General features: G+C 37.9%; 1 protein-coding gene across 1 annotated transcript in view; it reads left to right on the top strand.

Annotated features, from left to right (window-relative positions):
- The window catches only part of CFAP44 (cilia and flagella associated protein 44), a 132,230-nt gene that overhangs the window by 12,156 nt on the left and 104,566 nt on the right, over positions 1–15,508 (top strand). Inside the window, exons 6-8 of the mRNA XM_088027245.1 lie at positions 4,802–5,018; positions 6,709–6,823; positions 10,031–10,195. Of these exons, the coding sequence (XP_087883371.1) occupies positions 4,802–5,018; positions 6,709–6,823; positions 10,031–10,195 (497 nt within the window). The remainder of the gene's footprint in view (positions 1–4,801; positions 5,019–6,708; positions 6,824–10,030; positions 10,196–15,508) is intronic.

Genomic DNA, 15,508 nt, shown 5'->3' with positions numbered 1-15,508 from the left:
GCAGGCCAGTAGGCTGGACATTCTTGGGCTGGGGCTGATGCTACATGTTCAGGTAGAATTTCATCTTCCTCAGGGAAACCTCAGTTTTGCCTTTAAGGACTTTCAACTGATTGAACGAGGCCCACCCAGATTAAAATAACCACACATGAACTTAATCACCACAGTTCTCTTATGAATTTTGCTTTCCATATAATTAATTTTAGTAGTTTTGTAAACAGACTACTTTTCAGGGCAGTTTTAGATTTACAATAAAATTGAGAGGAAGGTTCAGAGATTTCCCATAGCCCTCTTCCTCTACTCATGCATAACATTCCCTGTTATCAACATCACTCACCAGGTACATTTTTTACTGAGGACCAGTCTCTGTTAGCACATCATAGTCACCCAGAGTCCACAGTGTCCCCTGAGGTTTACTCTTGGTGTTGTATTCTCTGGGTTTAGACAAATGTCTAATGATGTATATCCATCCTTATAATCTCATATGGTGTATTTTCACTGTCCTAAAAGTCCCCTGTGCTCTCCCTATTTATGACTGCCTCCACACCGGCAACCGCTGATCTTTTTATTGTCCCCACAGGCTTGCCTTCTCCAGAATGTCATATAGTTCGACTCATACAGTGTGTAGCCTTCTCAGATTGGCTTCTTTCACTTAGGAATATGAATTTAAGATTCCTCCCTGTTTTTTCATGGCTTGATAGCCCATTTCTTTTTAGTGCTGAATAATACTCTGTTGTCTGGATGCACCACTGTTTATTCATTTGCATATTGAAGGGCATCTTAGTTGTTTCCAAATTTTGGCAATTATGAATAAAGCTGCAATAAACACCTGAATACAGGTTTTTGTGTGAACATAAATTTTCAACTACTTTGGGTATATACCAAAGAGCATAATTACTGGAGCATGGTAAGGGTCTGCTTAGTTTTGTAAGAAACTGCCAAACTGTCTTCCCAAGTGGCCATACCACTTTGCATTCCCACCAGCAGGGCATGAGAACTCTTGCTGCCCCACATCCTCATCAGCATTCAGTGTTGTCAGTGATTTGGATTTTGGCCATTCTAAATAGGTGTGTAGCGGTATCTCAGTCTTTAAATTTGTGTTTCCCATAGGATGTGGAGCGTCTTTTTAAATGTTTATGTGTTAACCTGCATGTTTTTGGTGAGGCTGTCTGTTAAGGTCTTTGGCCCATTTTGTTAATTGAGTTGTTCATTTCTTATTGTTGAGTGTCAAGAGTTCTGTTTGTATATTTTTGGTAACAGTCCTTTATCACATATGCCTTTTGCAATATTTTCTCCGAGTCTGTGCCTTGTTTTGTCATTTTCTTGACATTGCCCTTCTCAGAGGAGTTTTTCATTTTAATGAATCTTGGCTTATCAGTGATTTCTCTCATGGATCCCGTCTGTCTTTGGTGTGGAATCTAAAAAGGCATCACCATACCCGAGGTCGTCTAGGTTTTCTTCTATGTTATCTTCTAGGACTTTTATGTTTTCACATTTTATACTTAGGCCTACGACCCATTTTGAGTTAATTTTTATGAAAGGTATAAGGTCTATGTTTACATTAATTTATTTGTTTGCTTGTTTGCTTATTTGTTGCCTATGGACGTCCTGCTGTTCCAGCACCATTTGTTGAAGAGACTGTCCTTGCTCTGTTATATTGCCTCCATTCCTTTGTCAAAGATCAGCTGAATATATTCCTGTTGGTCTATTTTTGGGCTTTCTATTCTGTTCCATTTATCTCTTTATCTGTTCTTTCCCCAGTGTCACACTGTCTTGATTACTGTAGCTTTACAGGAAGTTTTGAAGTCAGGTATTATCAGTCCAACTTTGTTCTTTTCACTTAATATTATGTTGACTATTCTGGGTCTTTTGTCTGTCTGTAAAATCAGTTTGTTGATATCCACAAAATAATAATCTAATTGTTTTTGTACATTGTTAGATTCAATTTGCTAATATTTTGTTGGGGATTTTTGCATCTATGTTCATGAAAGATACTGTTTTGTAGTTTTCTTGAACTATTGTTTGTTACATTAAGAATAAGAAAAACAAGTTTTTTATTTTACTTTCACTTACTCCTTCAGTCCTCTTCATCCCTTTATGTATATCTGAGTTTCTGACCTATGTTATTTGCCTTCTGTTTAGAGAACTTCTTTTTAACATTTCTGGCAAAGCAGGTCTCCTGGCAACAAATTCCTTCAGTGTTTGTCTGAGAAAGTATATATCTGTCACTTTTGAAGGATAATTTCACAAGGTACAGAATTCTAGGTTGGTGGGGTTTTTTTTTCCTTCCTTTCCTTTAAATATTTCAGTCCATTCTTCTTGCTTATATGGTTTCTGAAGAGAAGTTGGATATAACTCTTCATTCTTCTATAGGTAAGGTTTTTTTCCCTGTTGGGCTTTTTTTTAGGAGTTCTTCCTTTATTTTCATTTTCTGTAGTTTTCTGGGCATTATTCTAGTTGGTGTTCTCTGAGCTTCCTGGATCTGTGGTTTGGTGTCTGATATTAATTTGTGGGAAATTCTCAGTCATTACTGTTTGAAATATTTCTTCTGTTTCTCTTTTTCTTCTCCTTTTGGTATTCCCATTATACATACATTATACTTTTTGTAGTTGTTCTATAGTTCTTAGATATTCTGTTCCATTTTTATCAGTCTTTGTTCTCTTTGCTCTTCAGTTCTCTGAAGATTCTATTAATCTATTCTGTAGTTCAGAGATTATTTCCTCAGCTGTGTCCAGTTTAATAATGAGCCCACCAAAGATATTTTTCATTTCTGTTATAATGTTTATCTCTAGCATTTCCTTTTCGTTCTTTCTTAGGATTTCCATTTCTTTGCTTACATTGCCCATTTGTTCTTGCATATTGTCTATTCATTAGAGCACTTAGCATATTAATCATAGTTGTTTTAAATTCCCAATCTGATAATTCCAACATCTGTGCCATATTGGGTTCTGATGCTTGTTCTGTCTCTTCAAACTGTGTTTCTTGCCTTTTAGTATGCTTTGTAATTTTTTCTTGATAGACAGACATGGTGTAGTGGGGAAAGATAATTGCCATAAATAGGCCTTTTATAACTTGGTGGTAAGGTGTGTGGGGGAGGGGAATTGTTCTTTAGTTCTCTGATTAAGTCTCAAATTTTTAGTGAGACTGCCTCTGAACTGAACTTCACAAATGTTTCTGAGTTGTTTTCTCCCTCTTCGGTGGGACAGGATGATTATGATGAGGGAATAGAAGGTAAGCTGAGGACAAAGCAGAAACTGACACCCCACAAACCGCCTCCCCCATGGGATACATGTGACATTCCTCAGACACTCCTGGCTGCCCTAAAGCTAAGGAAAGGAAAAACAAATCGTTAACTTATAGAGATCACAATCCTGCAAGATCTGAGTCTCCCTCAGTTTACAAATGTCTTAGCAATCTACAAGAACAAAGCATTTCTATCAATAACCTAGCTTCCAGAAGGAAATGTAGATACAATTAAATGTCCTTATAACCTGCAGCCCATTGACAGATACTTGAATCGGCAGAGTGTAATGTTCCTCGAGGAAGCTCCCAACTATCTTAATGTTGATGCCTTGCTAGAGGGTAAAACAACCTTAATTTGACAATGGTGAGGCCTCTTGTGTCTTGTAGGTCCTCTTTAGCATATGAAAGTTCTTTTGAAAACCTCCCTTTTTCCTTACCTCCCCCAGCCCCATGGTATATAATCAGCCACCTTTCACAACCCTGGTGCAGCTGCTCTTTCTGCCCACGGGTCCTATCCCCGTGTTTTAATAAAACCATCGTTTTGCACCAAAGACATCTCAAGAATTCTTTGTCATTGGCTCCGGACCCCACCCACCGAACCTCATCTATACTCCAAAACCACATCAGTTAGAGGGGGCTAGAGTTGGGTATTTCCTTCCCCAGGTTAATTAGGCTCTGGTTAATTAGTTTCTCCTGAGGGCAGGCCTTATTAAGAAGAACGGAGTGTTCTGGTGTGTTTCAAAATGGTTCCTTTCCCCCCCTCCCCCTGTTGAAAGCCTGAGTTGTTTTTCTAGTATTTACTGTGGGAACCTGGTCAAGCTCCTGGGGATAAATCTCACAATATTGTTGGGGCCCACTTATGACTGGGTGCCCCTGGAGTTTTTAACTCTCCAACTTGTCCACACTGAGCTCCAGCAATTCTTCAGTTATAACTGTTCAGGTTTTATTACCCTGGCCCTGGTTCTCTCTGCTGTTTTAGCTGTTGCTGCTTGTGAGTTCCTGCTGTGGTAAGTTGCAAATGCACCTCACCCACCAGTCTCTCCAGTCTTGGGAGCAGCCACTTGCCCTGTGTCCTTCCTTCATTTATGAATCCAACAAGAGTTGTTGATTTTTCAGTGTGTTCAGCTTTTTATTTGTTGTTAGGATGGAATGGTGACTTCCAGGCTCCTTACATGCATAACCAGAAGCCTGAAGTCCTCAATTTTTATTTGATGAATATTCCAGTGGCAAATTTCGAATTACAGATTGATACCTTTCTGCCATCTAACAGGATTTTGTACCTCCCTCCCCCACTCCATAAAATGAAATGTGTTCTCAAGGTGTTTTTCTCATGCAAAATCTCATGCAAGATTTCTTCACTCTCACCCCTCATGTCATGTAATTCATTCTAAAGCCAAGGGTGATGCATGATTTTGGATTGTTTCTTTGGGAATTCTTGGCATTCTTTCATCAATAGTTATCACCAAGGGTACTTACTCTCTTTCCCTCTTTTTTTTTTAATAATATACTTTTGAAAATGAAATGTTGCCTTTGTTCATTAGACTCCCATTCATCCTTTCAGATGGGACTGAGCTGTGTTATGCTTATGTGGATTTTAACTACAATGGTACCTTGCTAGCCTCTGTTGGCAGCAACCCTGATTACACACTGACCATCTGGAATTGGAAAGAAGAACAGCCCATACTGAGGACAAAAGCTTTTTCCCAGGAAGTTTTTAAGGTTACTTTCAATCCTGAAGATGATGAGCAGCTTACTACATCGGGATCAGGCCACATCAAGTAGGTTGTATGACTGGTACAGGTGCTGGTAGATTATCATTAAGGATATTGTCTAAGAGGATCAGCCATCTGGAGACATTTGTGCTGATGTTAACATTAGGATAATTTTTAAATGTGTTATCTTCAAAGCTAACTGTAGTGTGCTTTGCTAATTGGATATGGGGCTTTTATTACTGAAACCAGTAGAGATAAAAAGAAGGGCTTTTAAATTTAGCCTGCTGCCTTCTTACAGGCTTTACCACCTAAAAGGGTTTGTATAATGCTTACTAACATGGCATATTGAGTTTTCAGGTCCACTTTTAAATTTGTGGCAGCAATATTGTATGATGGCCAAGTCATTTTGACATCTCTGAACTCAGTCTTCATCTGTAAAACATGAGTTATAACAGAATCATTCCTAACACAGGACCCTCAGTACTAAATTGTAACAGAACCTACTCTTGATCTCAGGTATCTGGCTCAAAATTCCATGTCCTTTTCACTCTTTCATACTCTGCTCTCTTTTTCAGGATGGAATGATTTTGTCTTTTTTGGTCTTCGTTCTACCCTATCTTATGCATTTATTTAACAACCTTCTACCACCTCCTTCGAGCTGCTCATAACTAGATTTCCAGTGTCCTTTTCGAGAAAGACATTTTTGTCCTAAGTATCTCTTATTCCAATTTAAACCTGGCTCTCTTCTTATTTATTCCTTAGAAATACAGATTAATTGAATAGATTTTAAAATGGAAATTTGGGGGAATTCTCAAGTAATCTGCTAGCTTTCGGCTAAAAATTTCCAATTCTTTACATTCTCCCATCATTTAGTAAAGTGCATATTTTCTTTGCATTGTATCTTTGGGGAGAGAAATCGAATAATTTCATGTATGAAGTGCTGTAGAAGAAACAGAGTATATGGAAATGTATGATCAGGGGACCTACGAAAGCCTTGGAGAAGGATGTTGGTTATTTAAACTTTTGGCTTCATATTACTGGCTTGTTAATACCATCCATTATCTATTTTATATCTAGTTGGTAGGCCAGATTCTTTTTTCTACATGTTTTTCATCATCTGACTGTTCACTTGCTTAAACTATTAATAATAAATGCTAGTAATAACCAACCTTTATTCATTGATTTTATGTGCAAGGCACTGTGTTCTAAGAGTTTTTCAACAATTTTATGAGGTAGGTTCTACTAGTATTCTTATTTTATTCATGAGAGATTGAGAGCACAATCACTTTTAAGCTACACAGCAAGTAAATTAGAATTTTTTGAAAACTTTTACATCTTTTTACATGCCAAGATGGAAATGTTCTATGTTGTCCAGTCTAGTAGACACTAGCTGCATGTAGCTATTGAGTATTTGAAACTGGCTGGTCTGACTGAAACAGAGTTTTTAATTTGATTTAGTGTTAATTACATTAAGTCTAAATTAAGATAGTCAAACTTGGCTCGGGCCAACTGCATAGGACAGCATGACTCTAAGATAAAATATCCTGAAAAGCAGGGAATTTATTTTGTCTATTTTGCTCAATTCTGAATTCATATTACCTAGAACTTTGCCTGACAGGTAGTTGATACTTAATACATATTAGTTAGATGAATTAATAAATGAAATAATATATGTGACTCTGAAACATGTAAATGCTTGAGTGATAATAAAAATAAAGCCTCCTTGAGGTACATTCAGTCTCTTTCTTGTTTGCAGGTTCTGGGAAATGGCTCTAACATTCACTGGTCTCAAGCTTCAGGGCTCATTGGGTCGATTTGGCAAAACAGCCACTACTGGTATAGAAGGTTACATGCAGCTCCCGGATGGGAAGGTGAGTACAGCCACTGTTCTACAATAATAAAATTATGTTTTCAAAATGAAAATATATGAAAGTATATTACACATTCTAAAAACCATTGCCGATGTTAGTAATAATGGATACTATCATTGTAAATATAATGAACATGTAATTTTGCCTCTTCAGATTATCAATTTTAATTACTGTAGTTCTAGGGAGTAGTCATAATCCACATGTAAATACCTTTTTTATGCTAAATATTATACATGCATATATAGAGTATGCAAGCATTTTAATATATTTACATAGTGACATATTGTCACTTATTGTCATGGATTATTATGTTTATCTGTCCCTCCTCTTTTGTCATGATGCTCCAAGAGGACTTACTGGTTCAAAGGTTGTATCAGTCTTGTGGCTTTCTCTTTTATTGTCAGATTATTACTTAGGAAGATTGAGCCTCTTCACAGTGGCACCTACAAAGGCACTCAACTTTAATCTGTTAATTTATTCTTTAACGTTAGTTTATTTTCTCTCTTCTTCTTGCAAAATTTGTGGGCATATTGCCTACAGGATTAGTTCTCTATTAATATTGTATTTGGCTTCCTATTAGGATGAGTTATATAGTATTGTGAACATCTCAGTTATAATTAAATGCCAGCATACAAATATTACTTTAAAGGGTAGTCATCTACCTAGTAGATAGTCTCAATTTGGAATCATGTTGTATGGGAGGAAATCAAAAGCCTTGCATTCTGGTTAAATAAATATATATCCAAAACTATAAAATGATAAATAATTTTGGCTTCAAATTCTGAATAACCTAAGAATTAAACTAAGATAAAGATTGTTAAAAACATGCCACAAGGGGTGCCTGGGTGGCTCAGTCAGTTAAGCGTCTGACTCTTGGTTTCTGCTCATGGCATGATCTCAGGGGCCTGAGATTCAGCCTTGTGCAGGGCTCTGTGCTCAGTGGGGAGTCTGCTGGAGATTATCTCCCTCTCCCTCTGCTCCTGCCCTGCTCTTTCTCTCTCAAATAAATAAATAAAATCTTTAAAAAAAAAAAAACAAAAAAGCAAAACATGCCATAAGATATATCTTTAAAAGGTTCAGTAGGATTTGTGTGTATGTAGGGGAGAAAAGAAGCTATTTTAGATGAGAGACATGAAAGGATATGTTTAGAGTTAGGAATAATGTCCTATATTTGAAGGGCTACTCAAGAAAGAGCTTTCATGTTGGCAAAGAGTGGGAAATTAGGTTGAGAAATATAGTTGGGTCCTATGTATAAGGAGGTTAACAGCCAGGTAGAACTATTAGACATTGGAAGAGTAGAGTTGCAAATGAAGTTCTATATCAATCTGGCCACAAAATGCCAAACAAATTGGGGGAAGGGAAATCTGGAGTCAAGGGGATGAGCCAAGAAGGAAGATGTCACTTTCATTTCATTTTTCAGGACAAATGGAAAAAGAAAACTAAGCATGCATGACCTTTCAGAAGGGAATACCTGGCAGGCATGGGTGGTTTCTGGTGGTTTTTGTCACCGGACGGAAGAAAGCAAGTCTAAATAAGACTATCAAAAGTGAGCTGAGGTTTAGTAATAGGTCAAACAGGTAGAAGGGATAATATAAGTAGACTGGGGAGGTAGAAAAGACTGAGTGAACTAGTCTAGGTGAGAGGGAACTGGGATGCCCATGAGGAGCGGGCAGGCAAGAACTAGATCCGAGTTTCCCAAGGGTGTTTCATGGAACATTAGTCTGCACAGAAGCTCTGTGAAAACAAGACTTTCTTGGTCAAACTCCTTTGTATCTAGAAATTCCTGTCAGTGATTTCCAGTGAACACTTCTATGTTAAAGTTTCCAAGGGGTCCTAGAGAAAAGAAACTTGTTTGATTTTGTTTATCCAAGCATCTGTCTTTGGAGGCAGTGTTAGGACAGGAACTTTTGAGTGAAGTTTCCTGGTTTAAAATCCTGACTGCTATGGGTATTTGTGCAAGCTATTTAACTGTTCAGTTTTCTCTTTTGTAAAATGGGAATAATAATAGTTAGGGCTCCTATTGGCCTGTCTTTTCTGGGAAAATAAAGCACCCAACCTGTATAACTATACATGGTACCCCCAATAAATGTACCTAGTTCAAATGGGTTTTTAGGATTAAATAATGTATATAAAATGCTCAAGCAGCACTTGGCACAAAGTCAATACTTAATTAGTATGACTTATTATCTAATACCTGTTAAACATCCTAAGAACTAGTGTTTGGTGGTACACACTTGGGGAAGTGCTGGATTAAATGGATTAATAGGAGCTGGTTCCAAATGATTATTCTTGTTTGAAATTGGATATTATTATGCTATAATCTGCTGAGTTCAGTAATGGCCTCACAATTTTTGACACATCTTATAACATTTAATACTATCACTCTTAAAAACTAGAATCTACAATGGAATATAACTCAGCCATCAGAAAGGATGAATACCCACCATTTGCAATGACAGGGATGGAACTGGGGGGCATTATGCTAAGTGAAATAAGTCAAGCAGAGAAAGACAATTATCATATGGTTTCACTCATCTGTGGAACATAAAGAATAGTGTGGAGGACCACAGGGGAAGGGAGGGAAAACTGAATGGGAAGAAATCAGAGAGGGAGACAAACCATGAGAGACTCTGGACTCCAGGAACCAAACTGAGGGTTACAGAAGGAAGGAAGGGGGCTGGGGGGATGGGGTTACCGGGTGATGGGTATTGAGGAGGGCACATGTTGTGATGAGCACAGGGTGTTATATGGAACTAATGAATTGTTGAACACTACATCAAAAAACTAATGATGTATTATATGTTGGCTAACTGAACATAATAAAAAAAAGTAGAATCTCGTCTATCAAGAGTTTACACACGTCTCTAATTTTTGACCCAGTAACTCCACTCCTGGATTATGTCCTTAAGAGATGTACAAAGAAAGCTATTATAGATATATTTGAAAAATTACCAGCAATGTACAGCATAATCACAATGATGTAAAATTATTCATGCTAGGAAGAAATACATACAAATGTGTTTAGTGGTTGTTTCTGAAGTGGTGAATTTTCATTTCTATATTTTCTTATTTTTCTATACTTATTTTTTTTACTTTTATAATCAAGAGAGAGAAACTATAAAAATAATTTTCACCTGCCATTTGAGGCATAAATACCCACGTTTGTCTGTTTTAATGCACATTCCTTCCTTTCTGCATACTTGCCAGGTGCTCTCGGGCTCAGAGTGGGGCAACATGCTGTTGTGGGAAGGCGGCCTCATCAAGGTTGAGCTCTGTCGAGCTGGAAGGAAGTCTTGTCATCAGGGTCCCATTAACCAGATAATGCTGGATGAGGGCGAAGTTATCACCGTTGGGGCAGATGGATGTATTAGGGTAAGTTTTCTTGACACTTGGTCAGTAGCACCCACACGAAAGCCTTCCAGATCACCCTTTTGGTTTGATCAGATTTTTCCTCCTCACAAAGTTCACTTTATGAAAGAGATCAGTGGTCATTGATTCCCAGGGACAATGCATTTGAGATAATGCTTTCCTTATGGTAAATATTTAAATTCTAGTCAAAATTAATTTATGCCATCTTAGGAGTGCATTTTCTGAGGGAACCTTTTGTTATTTTGATTCTGTCATTGAAATAGTAGTTTCAGAAAATGAAAACCTATTTTAGCAGAACGTAAACAGTGGATACAGATGTCCTTTCAAAACACACAGTATGAATGGGCCATTTTCTAGGGACAAAAGTACTAAACATTTCTTATTTTTGACTAAGGTTACCCATTAGAAATACACTGAAAAGTGAACTGATGAGGTTTGCCTGTGGATGCTCCCCTCCCTTTGCTCCTTACATTGGTGAACTCACTTGTCCTCATCTGCAGACACTATCCAGTCCATAGTGTGGGCTAGCCTGGAACACTGCTCCAGCATCTAAGTGCTCCTGGTTGTTGTCATACCCTGCTGTTGCTGGCAAAGCTGGAGGCTGCTGATTTGCCTTGTGGTCCTCTTGGTACCTATTCCTACTTGCCTTTCAGAAGAAAGTGGTAGTATTCTCTGGGTGTTCCTTAGGAAGTATTATTATGAGAAGTAAGACTATTTTTGAAAATAGTCTGGTCATTCTATGATACCTGTTGTACTTACTATGTCTAATACACTGTTTAAACCATCTCTCTCCCATTCTTGTCTTCTTGGCATTGGCTTTTTGAACCCAAGTATACATTTTTACATTACCACATTAAATTTAATTTTGTTAGATTTTACTCATTGTTCTGGGAAATTTTTATGTCCTTTTGTTTGTCATATAGTATATTCACTATGCTTCCAAGATATATGTCACCCAAAATGTCAAAATACCAACTGGAAGGAAACCTCAAGAGAAAAGAAATCAAATACTTCACAGAGTGTCCCTTCATGAACACCACTAATTTCTAAAGTGGCTTCTTTTAAAAATTTCATCCTAATCGCTTTAGTCTTTTACACAGTAAACCTCTACATCTAACCCTTTGGGAAAAACCTATCCCAACTCCCAGGAGTTAGTTCTACCCTAGGATTTGGGCCTCTCCTCCATGAGGCTAGCCCTAGGTGACAACATGAATCCTCTTTGAAAGTTACCTTCCCAAAGGCTAAGTTATTGAGTCTAGGTTAACAGGGTGGGGTGTGTCAATAGATCCATCCAGGGTAGGCTTTGGTACTTCGCAGAAGAAGTCCTTCTCAATCTGTCTTCCTCCTGAGGTGAAACTGTGCTCCCTCATGCTTTCCATAGCATTCTGCTCTCCTGTCCCAGAACAATAATCCTTAACTGAATGGTATAATCTGAATCAATAATGAGAACCATTTTCTTGTGAAGACATCATCTACATCCATTCTCTCCTCTTATAATGAAGATTGTGCTTGAATCATTAAAAGGCCTATTTCCCCTTTCCAGGGGCCCACTGGTAAATTCAAAACAGGGCTCATTATAATGTTTCACCAAATAACGGGAACATTTACTCCTTAGGGCCACTTTATATGCAGAAAGACCTAACAGATACCTTGACATAAAGTTTACATTGGGCAAATTAGAATTCTTATTCGGGCTGTATTCTCTTACTAATCTCCATATATACAGAGGACACTATGATAATTTATTATGCCCCAGTTGGGAGCAATAACCCAGGGGTCAAATTTTGGCTGGTGTTCTCATTACACCTACTTGCTAATTTGCATGAAGCAAGAAGAAATGACTTTTGGGGAAAAAAATCAGGGCCTTTTCTTTCTTTTTTCTCAATTTTTAAAATTTTTAATTCAATTCAATTAACATCTAATGTATTATTAATTTCAGAGGTAGAGATCAGTGATTCATCAGTCTTATATAATACCCAGTGCTCATTACATCACATCACATTAATGTCCATCACCCAGCTACCCCATCCCATGACCCCTCTCCCCTCCAGCAACCCTCAAGTTGTTTCCTATGATTAAGAGTTTCTTATGATTTATTTCCCTCTCTGGTTTCATCTTGTTTTATTTTCTTTCTCTCTTCCCGTATGATCCTGTTTTGTTTCTTAAATTCCACATATGAGTGAGATCATATGATACATGTCTTTCTCTGATTGACTTATTTCGCTTAGCATAATACCCTCTAGTTCTATCCACATCATTGCAAATGGCAAGATTTCATTTTTTGATGGCTGAGTAGTATTCCATTGTATATATATACCACATCTTCTTTATTCATTCATCTGTCAATGGACATCTGGGCTCCTTCCTTAGTTTGGACATTGATGTGGACATTGCTGCTATAAACATTGGGGTGCAGATGCCCCTTCAGATCACTGCATTTGTTATCTTTGGGGTAAATACCCAGTAGTGCAATTGCTAGGTCTATTTTCAACTTTTTGAGGAACCTTCATACTGTTTTCCAGAGTGGCTGCACCAGCTTGCCTTCCCACCAACAGTGTATGAGGGTTCCCCTTTCCCTGCATCCTCACCAACATCTTTCATTTCTTGACTTGTTAGTTTTAGCCATTCTGACTGGTGTCAGGTGGTATCTCATTGTGGTTTTGATTTGTATTTCCCTAATGCTGAGTGACGTTGAGCATTTTTTCATGTGTCTTGGCCATTTATAGTATTCTTTGGAGAAATGTCTATTCATGCCTTCTGTGCATTTCTTGATTGGATTATTCTTTGTGTTGAGTTTGATAAGTTCTTTATAGATCTTGGATACTAGCCCTTTATCTGATAAGATGTGTTTGTAAATATCTTTTCCCATTCTGTCAGTTGTCTTTTGGTTTTGTTGACTGTTTCCTTTGCTGTGCAAAAGCTTTTTATCTGGATGAAGTCCCAGTAGTTCATTCTTGCCTTTGTTTCCCTTGCCTTTGAAGACATGTCTAACAAGAAGTTGCCGCGGCCAAGGGCAAAGAGGTTTCTGCCTATGTTCTCCTTTAGGATTTTGATGGATTCCTGTCTCACAATTAGGTCTTTCATCCATTTTGAGTCTATTTTTGTATGGTGTAAGGAAATGGTCCAGTTTCATTCTTCTGCAGGTGGCTGTCCAATTTTTCCAACACCATTTGTTGAAGAGATTGTCTTTTTTCCACTGGATATTTTTTCCTGTTTTATCAAAGATTAGTTGACCATAGGGTTGAGGGTCTATTTCTGGGTTCTCTATTCTGTTCCATTGATCTATGTGTCTGTTTTTGTGCCAGTACCATACTGTCTTGATGATTACAGCTTTGTAATAGAACTTGAAGTCCGGAATTGTGATACCACCAGCTTTGGTTTTTCCTTTTTTCAACATTCCTTTGGCTATTCAGAGTCTTTTCTGGTTCCATACAAATGTTAGGATTATTTGTTTCAGCTCTGTGAAAAATGTTGATGGTATTTTGATAGGGATTGCACTGAATGTATAGACTGCTCTAGGTAGCATAGACATTTTCACAATATTTGTTCTTCCAATCCATGAACATGGAACGTTTTTCCATTTCTTTGTGTCTTCCTCAATTTCTTTCATAAGTGTTCTATAGGTTTTTGAGTACAAATCCTTTGCCTCTTTGGTTAGGTTTATTCCTAGGTATCTTATGGTTTTGGGTGGAGTTGTAAATGGGATCGACTCCTTACTTTCTCTTTCTTCTGTCTCATTGTTTGTGTATAGAAATGCAACTGATTTCTGTGCATTGATTTTATATCTTGTCACTTTGCTGAATTCCTGTATGAGTTCTAGCAATTTTGGGGTGGAGTCTTTTGGATTTTCCAAATAGAGTATCATGTCATCTGCAGAGTGAAAATTTGACTACTTTGCTGATTCAGATGCTTTTTATTTCTTTTTGTTGTCTGATTGCTAAGGTTAGGACTTCTAGTACTATGTTGAACAGCAATAGTGATAGTGGACATCCCTGCCGTGTCCCTGACCTTGGGGGAAAAGCTCTCAGTTTTTCCTCATTGAGAATGATATTTGCTGTAGGCTTTTTGTAGATAGCTTTTATGATATTGAGGTATGTTCCCTCTACCCCACACTGTGAAGAGTTTTAAGAAAGGAGGCTCTAGGGATGCCTGGGTGGCTCAGTCGGTTAAGTGTCTGTCTTTGGCTCAGGTTGTGACCATAGGGTCCTGGGATCGAGTCCTGCACTGGGCTCCTTGCTCAGTGGGGGAGACTGCTTCTCCCTCTGCCTCCTGCTCTCCCTGCTTATGCTCTTTCTCTCTCTCTGACAAATAAATAAAACCTTTAAAAGAAAAAAGAAACGATGCTGTACTTGGTCAAATGCTTTTTCTGCATCTATTGAGAGGATCATATGGTTCTTGTTCTTCTTTTATTAATGTAGTGTATCACATTGATTTGCAGGTGTTGAACCACTCTTGCAGCCCAGATATAAATCCCACTTGGTTGTGGTGAATAATCATTTTAATGTACTGTTGGATTCTATTGGCTAGTACTTTGGTGAGAATTTTGACATCCATGTTCATCAGGGATACTGGTCTGTAATTCTCTTTTGGTGGGGTCTTTGGTTTTGGGATCAAGGTAATGCTGGCCTCATAGAAAGAGTTTGGAAGTTTTCCTTCCATTTCTATTTTTTTGAAACTGCTTCAGAAGAATAGGTATTAATTCTTTTTTTTTTTAAGATTTTATTTATTTGACAGAGACAGAGATAGTGAGAGCAGGAACACAAGCAGGGGGAGTGGGAGAGGGAGAAGCAGGCTTCCTGCCAAGCAGGGAACCTGATGTGGCTCTCGATCCCAGGACCCTGAGATCATGACCTGAGCCGAAGGCAGACGCTTAACAACTGAGCCACCCAGGTGCCCTAGGTATTAATTCTTTAAATATTTTGTGGAATGCCCCTGGGAAGCCATCTGGTCCTGGACTCTTGTTTGTTGGGAGATTTTTGATTACTACTTCAATTTCCTTGCTGGTTGTGGGTCTGTTCAGGTTTTCTGTTTCTTCCTGTTTCAGTTTTGGTAGTTTATATGGCTCTAGGAATGCATCCATTTCTTCCAGATTGCCTAATTTGTTGGCATATGGTTGCTCATAATATGTTCTTATAATTGTTTGTATTTTTTTGGTGTTGGTTGTGATCTCTCCTTTTTCATTCATGATTTTATTTGGTCCTTTCTCTTTTATTTCTGATAAGTCTGGCCAGGGGTTTATAAGTTTTGTTAATTCGAAGAATGAGATCCTAGTTTCATTGATCTGTTCTGTTCTTTTGGTTTATATTTCATTGATTT

Source organism: Eumetopias jubatus, unplaced genomic scaffold, assembly GCF_037043125.1.
Source record: "Eumetopias jubatus isolate StellerSeaLion01/CBP00866 unplaced genomic scaffold, mEumJub1_p1.0 scaffold_1, whole genome shotgun sequence".
Classification (NCBI taxonomy): domain Eukaryota; kingdom Metazoa; phylum Chordata; class Mammalia; order Carnivora; family Otariidae; genus Eumetopias; species Eumetopias jubatus.
The sequence above is the reverse complement of the archived record's forward strand: the minus strand, read 5'-3'. Positions and strand labels throughout refer to the sequence as shown.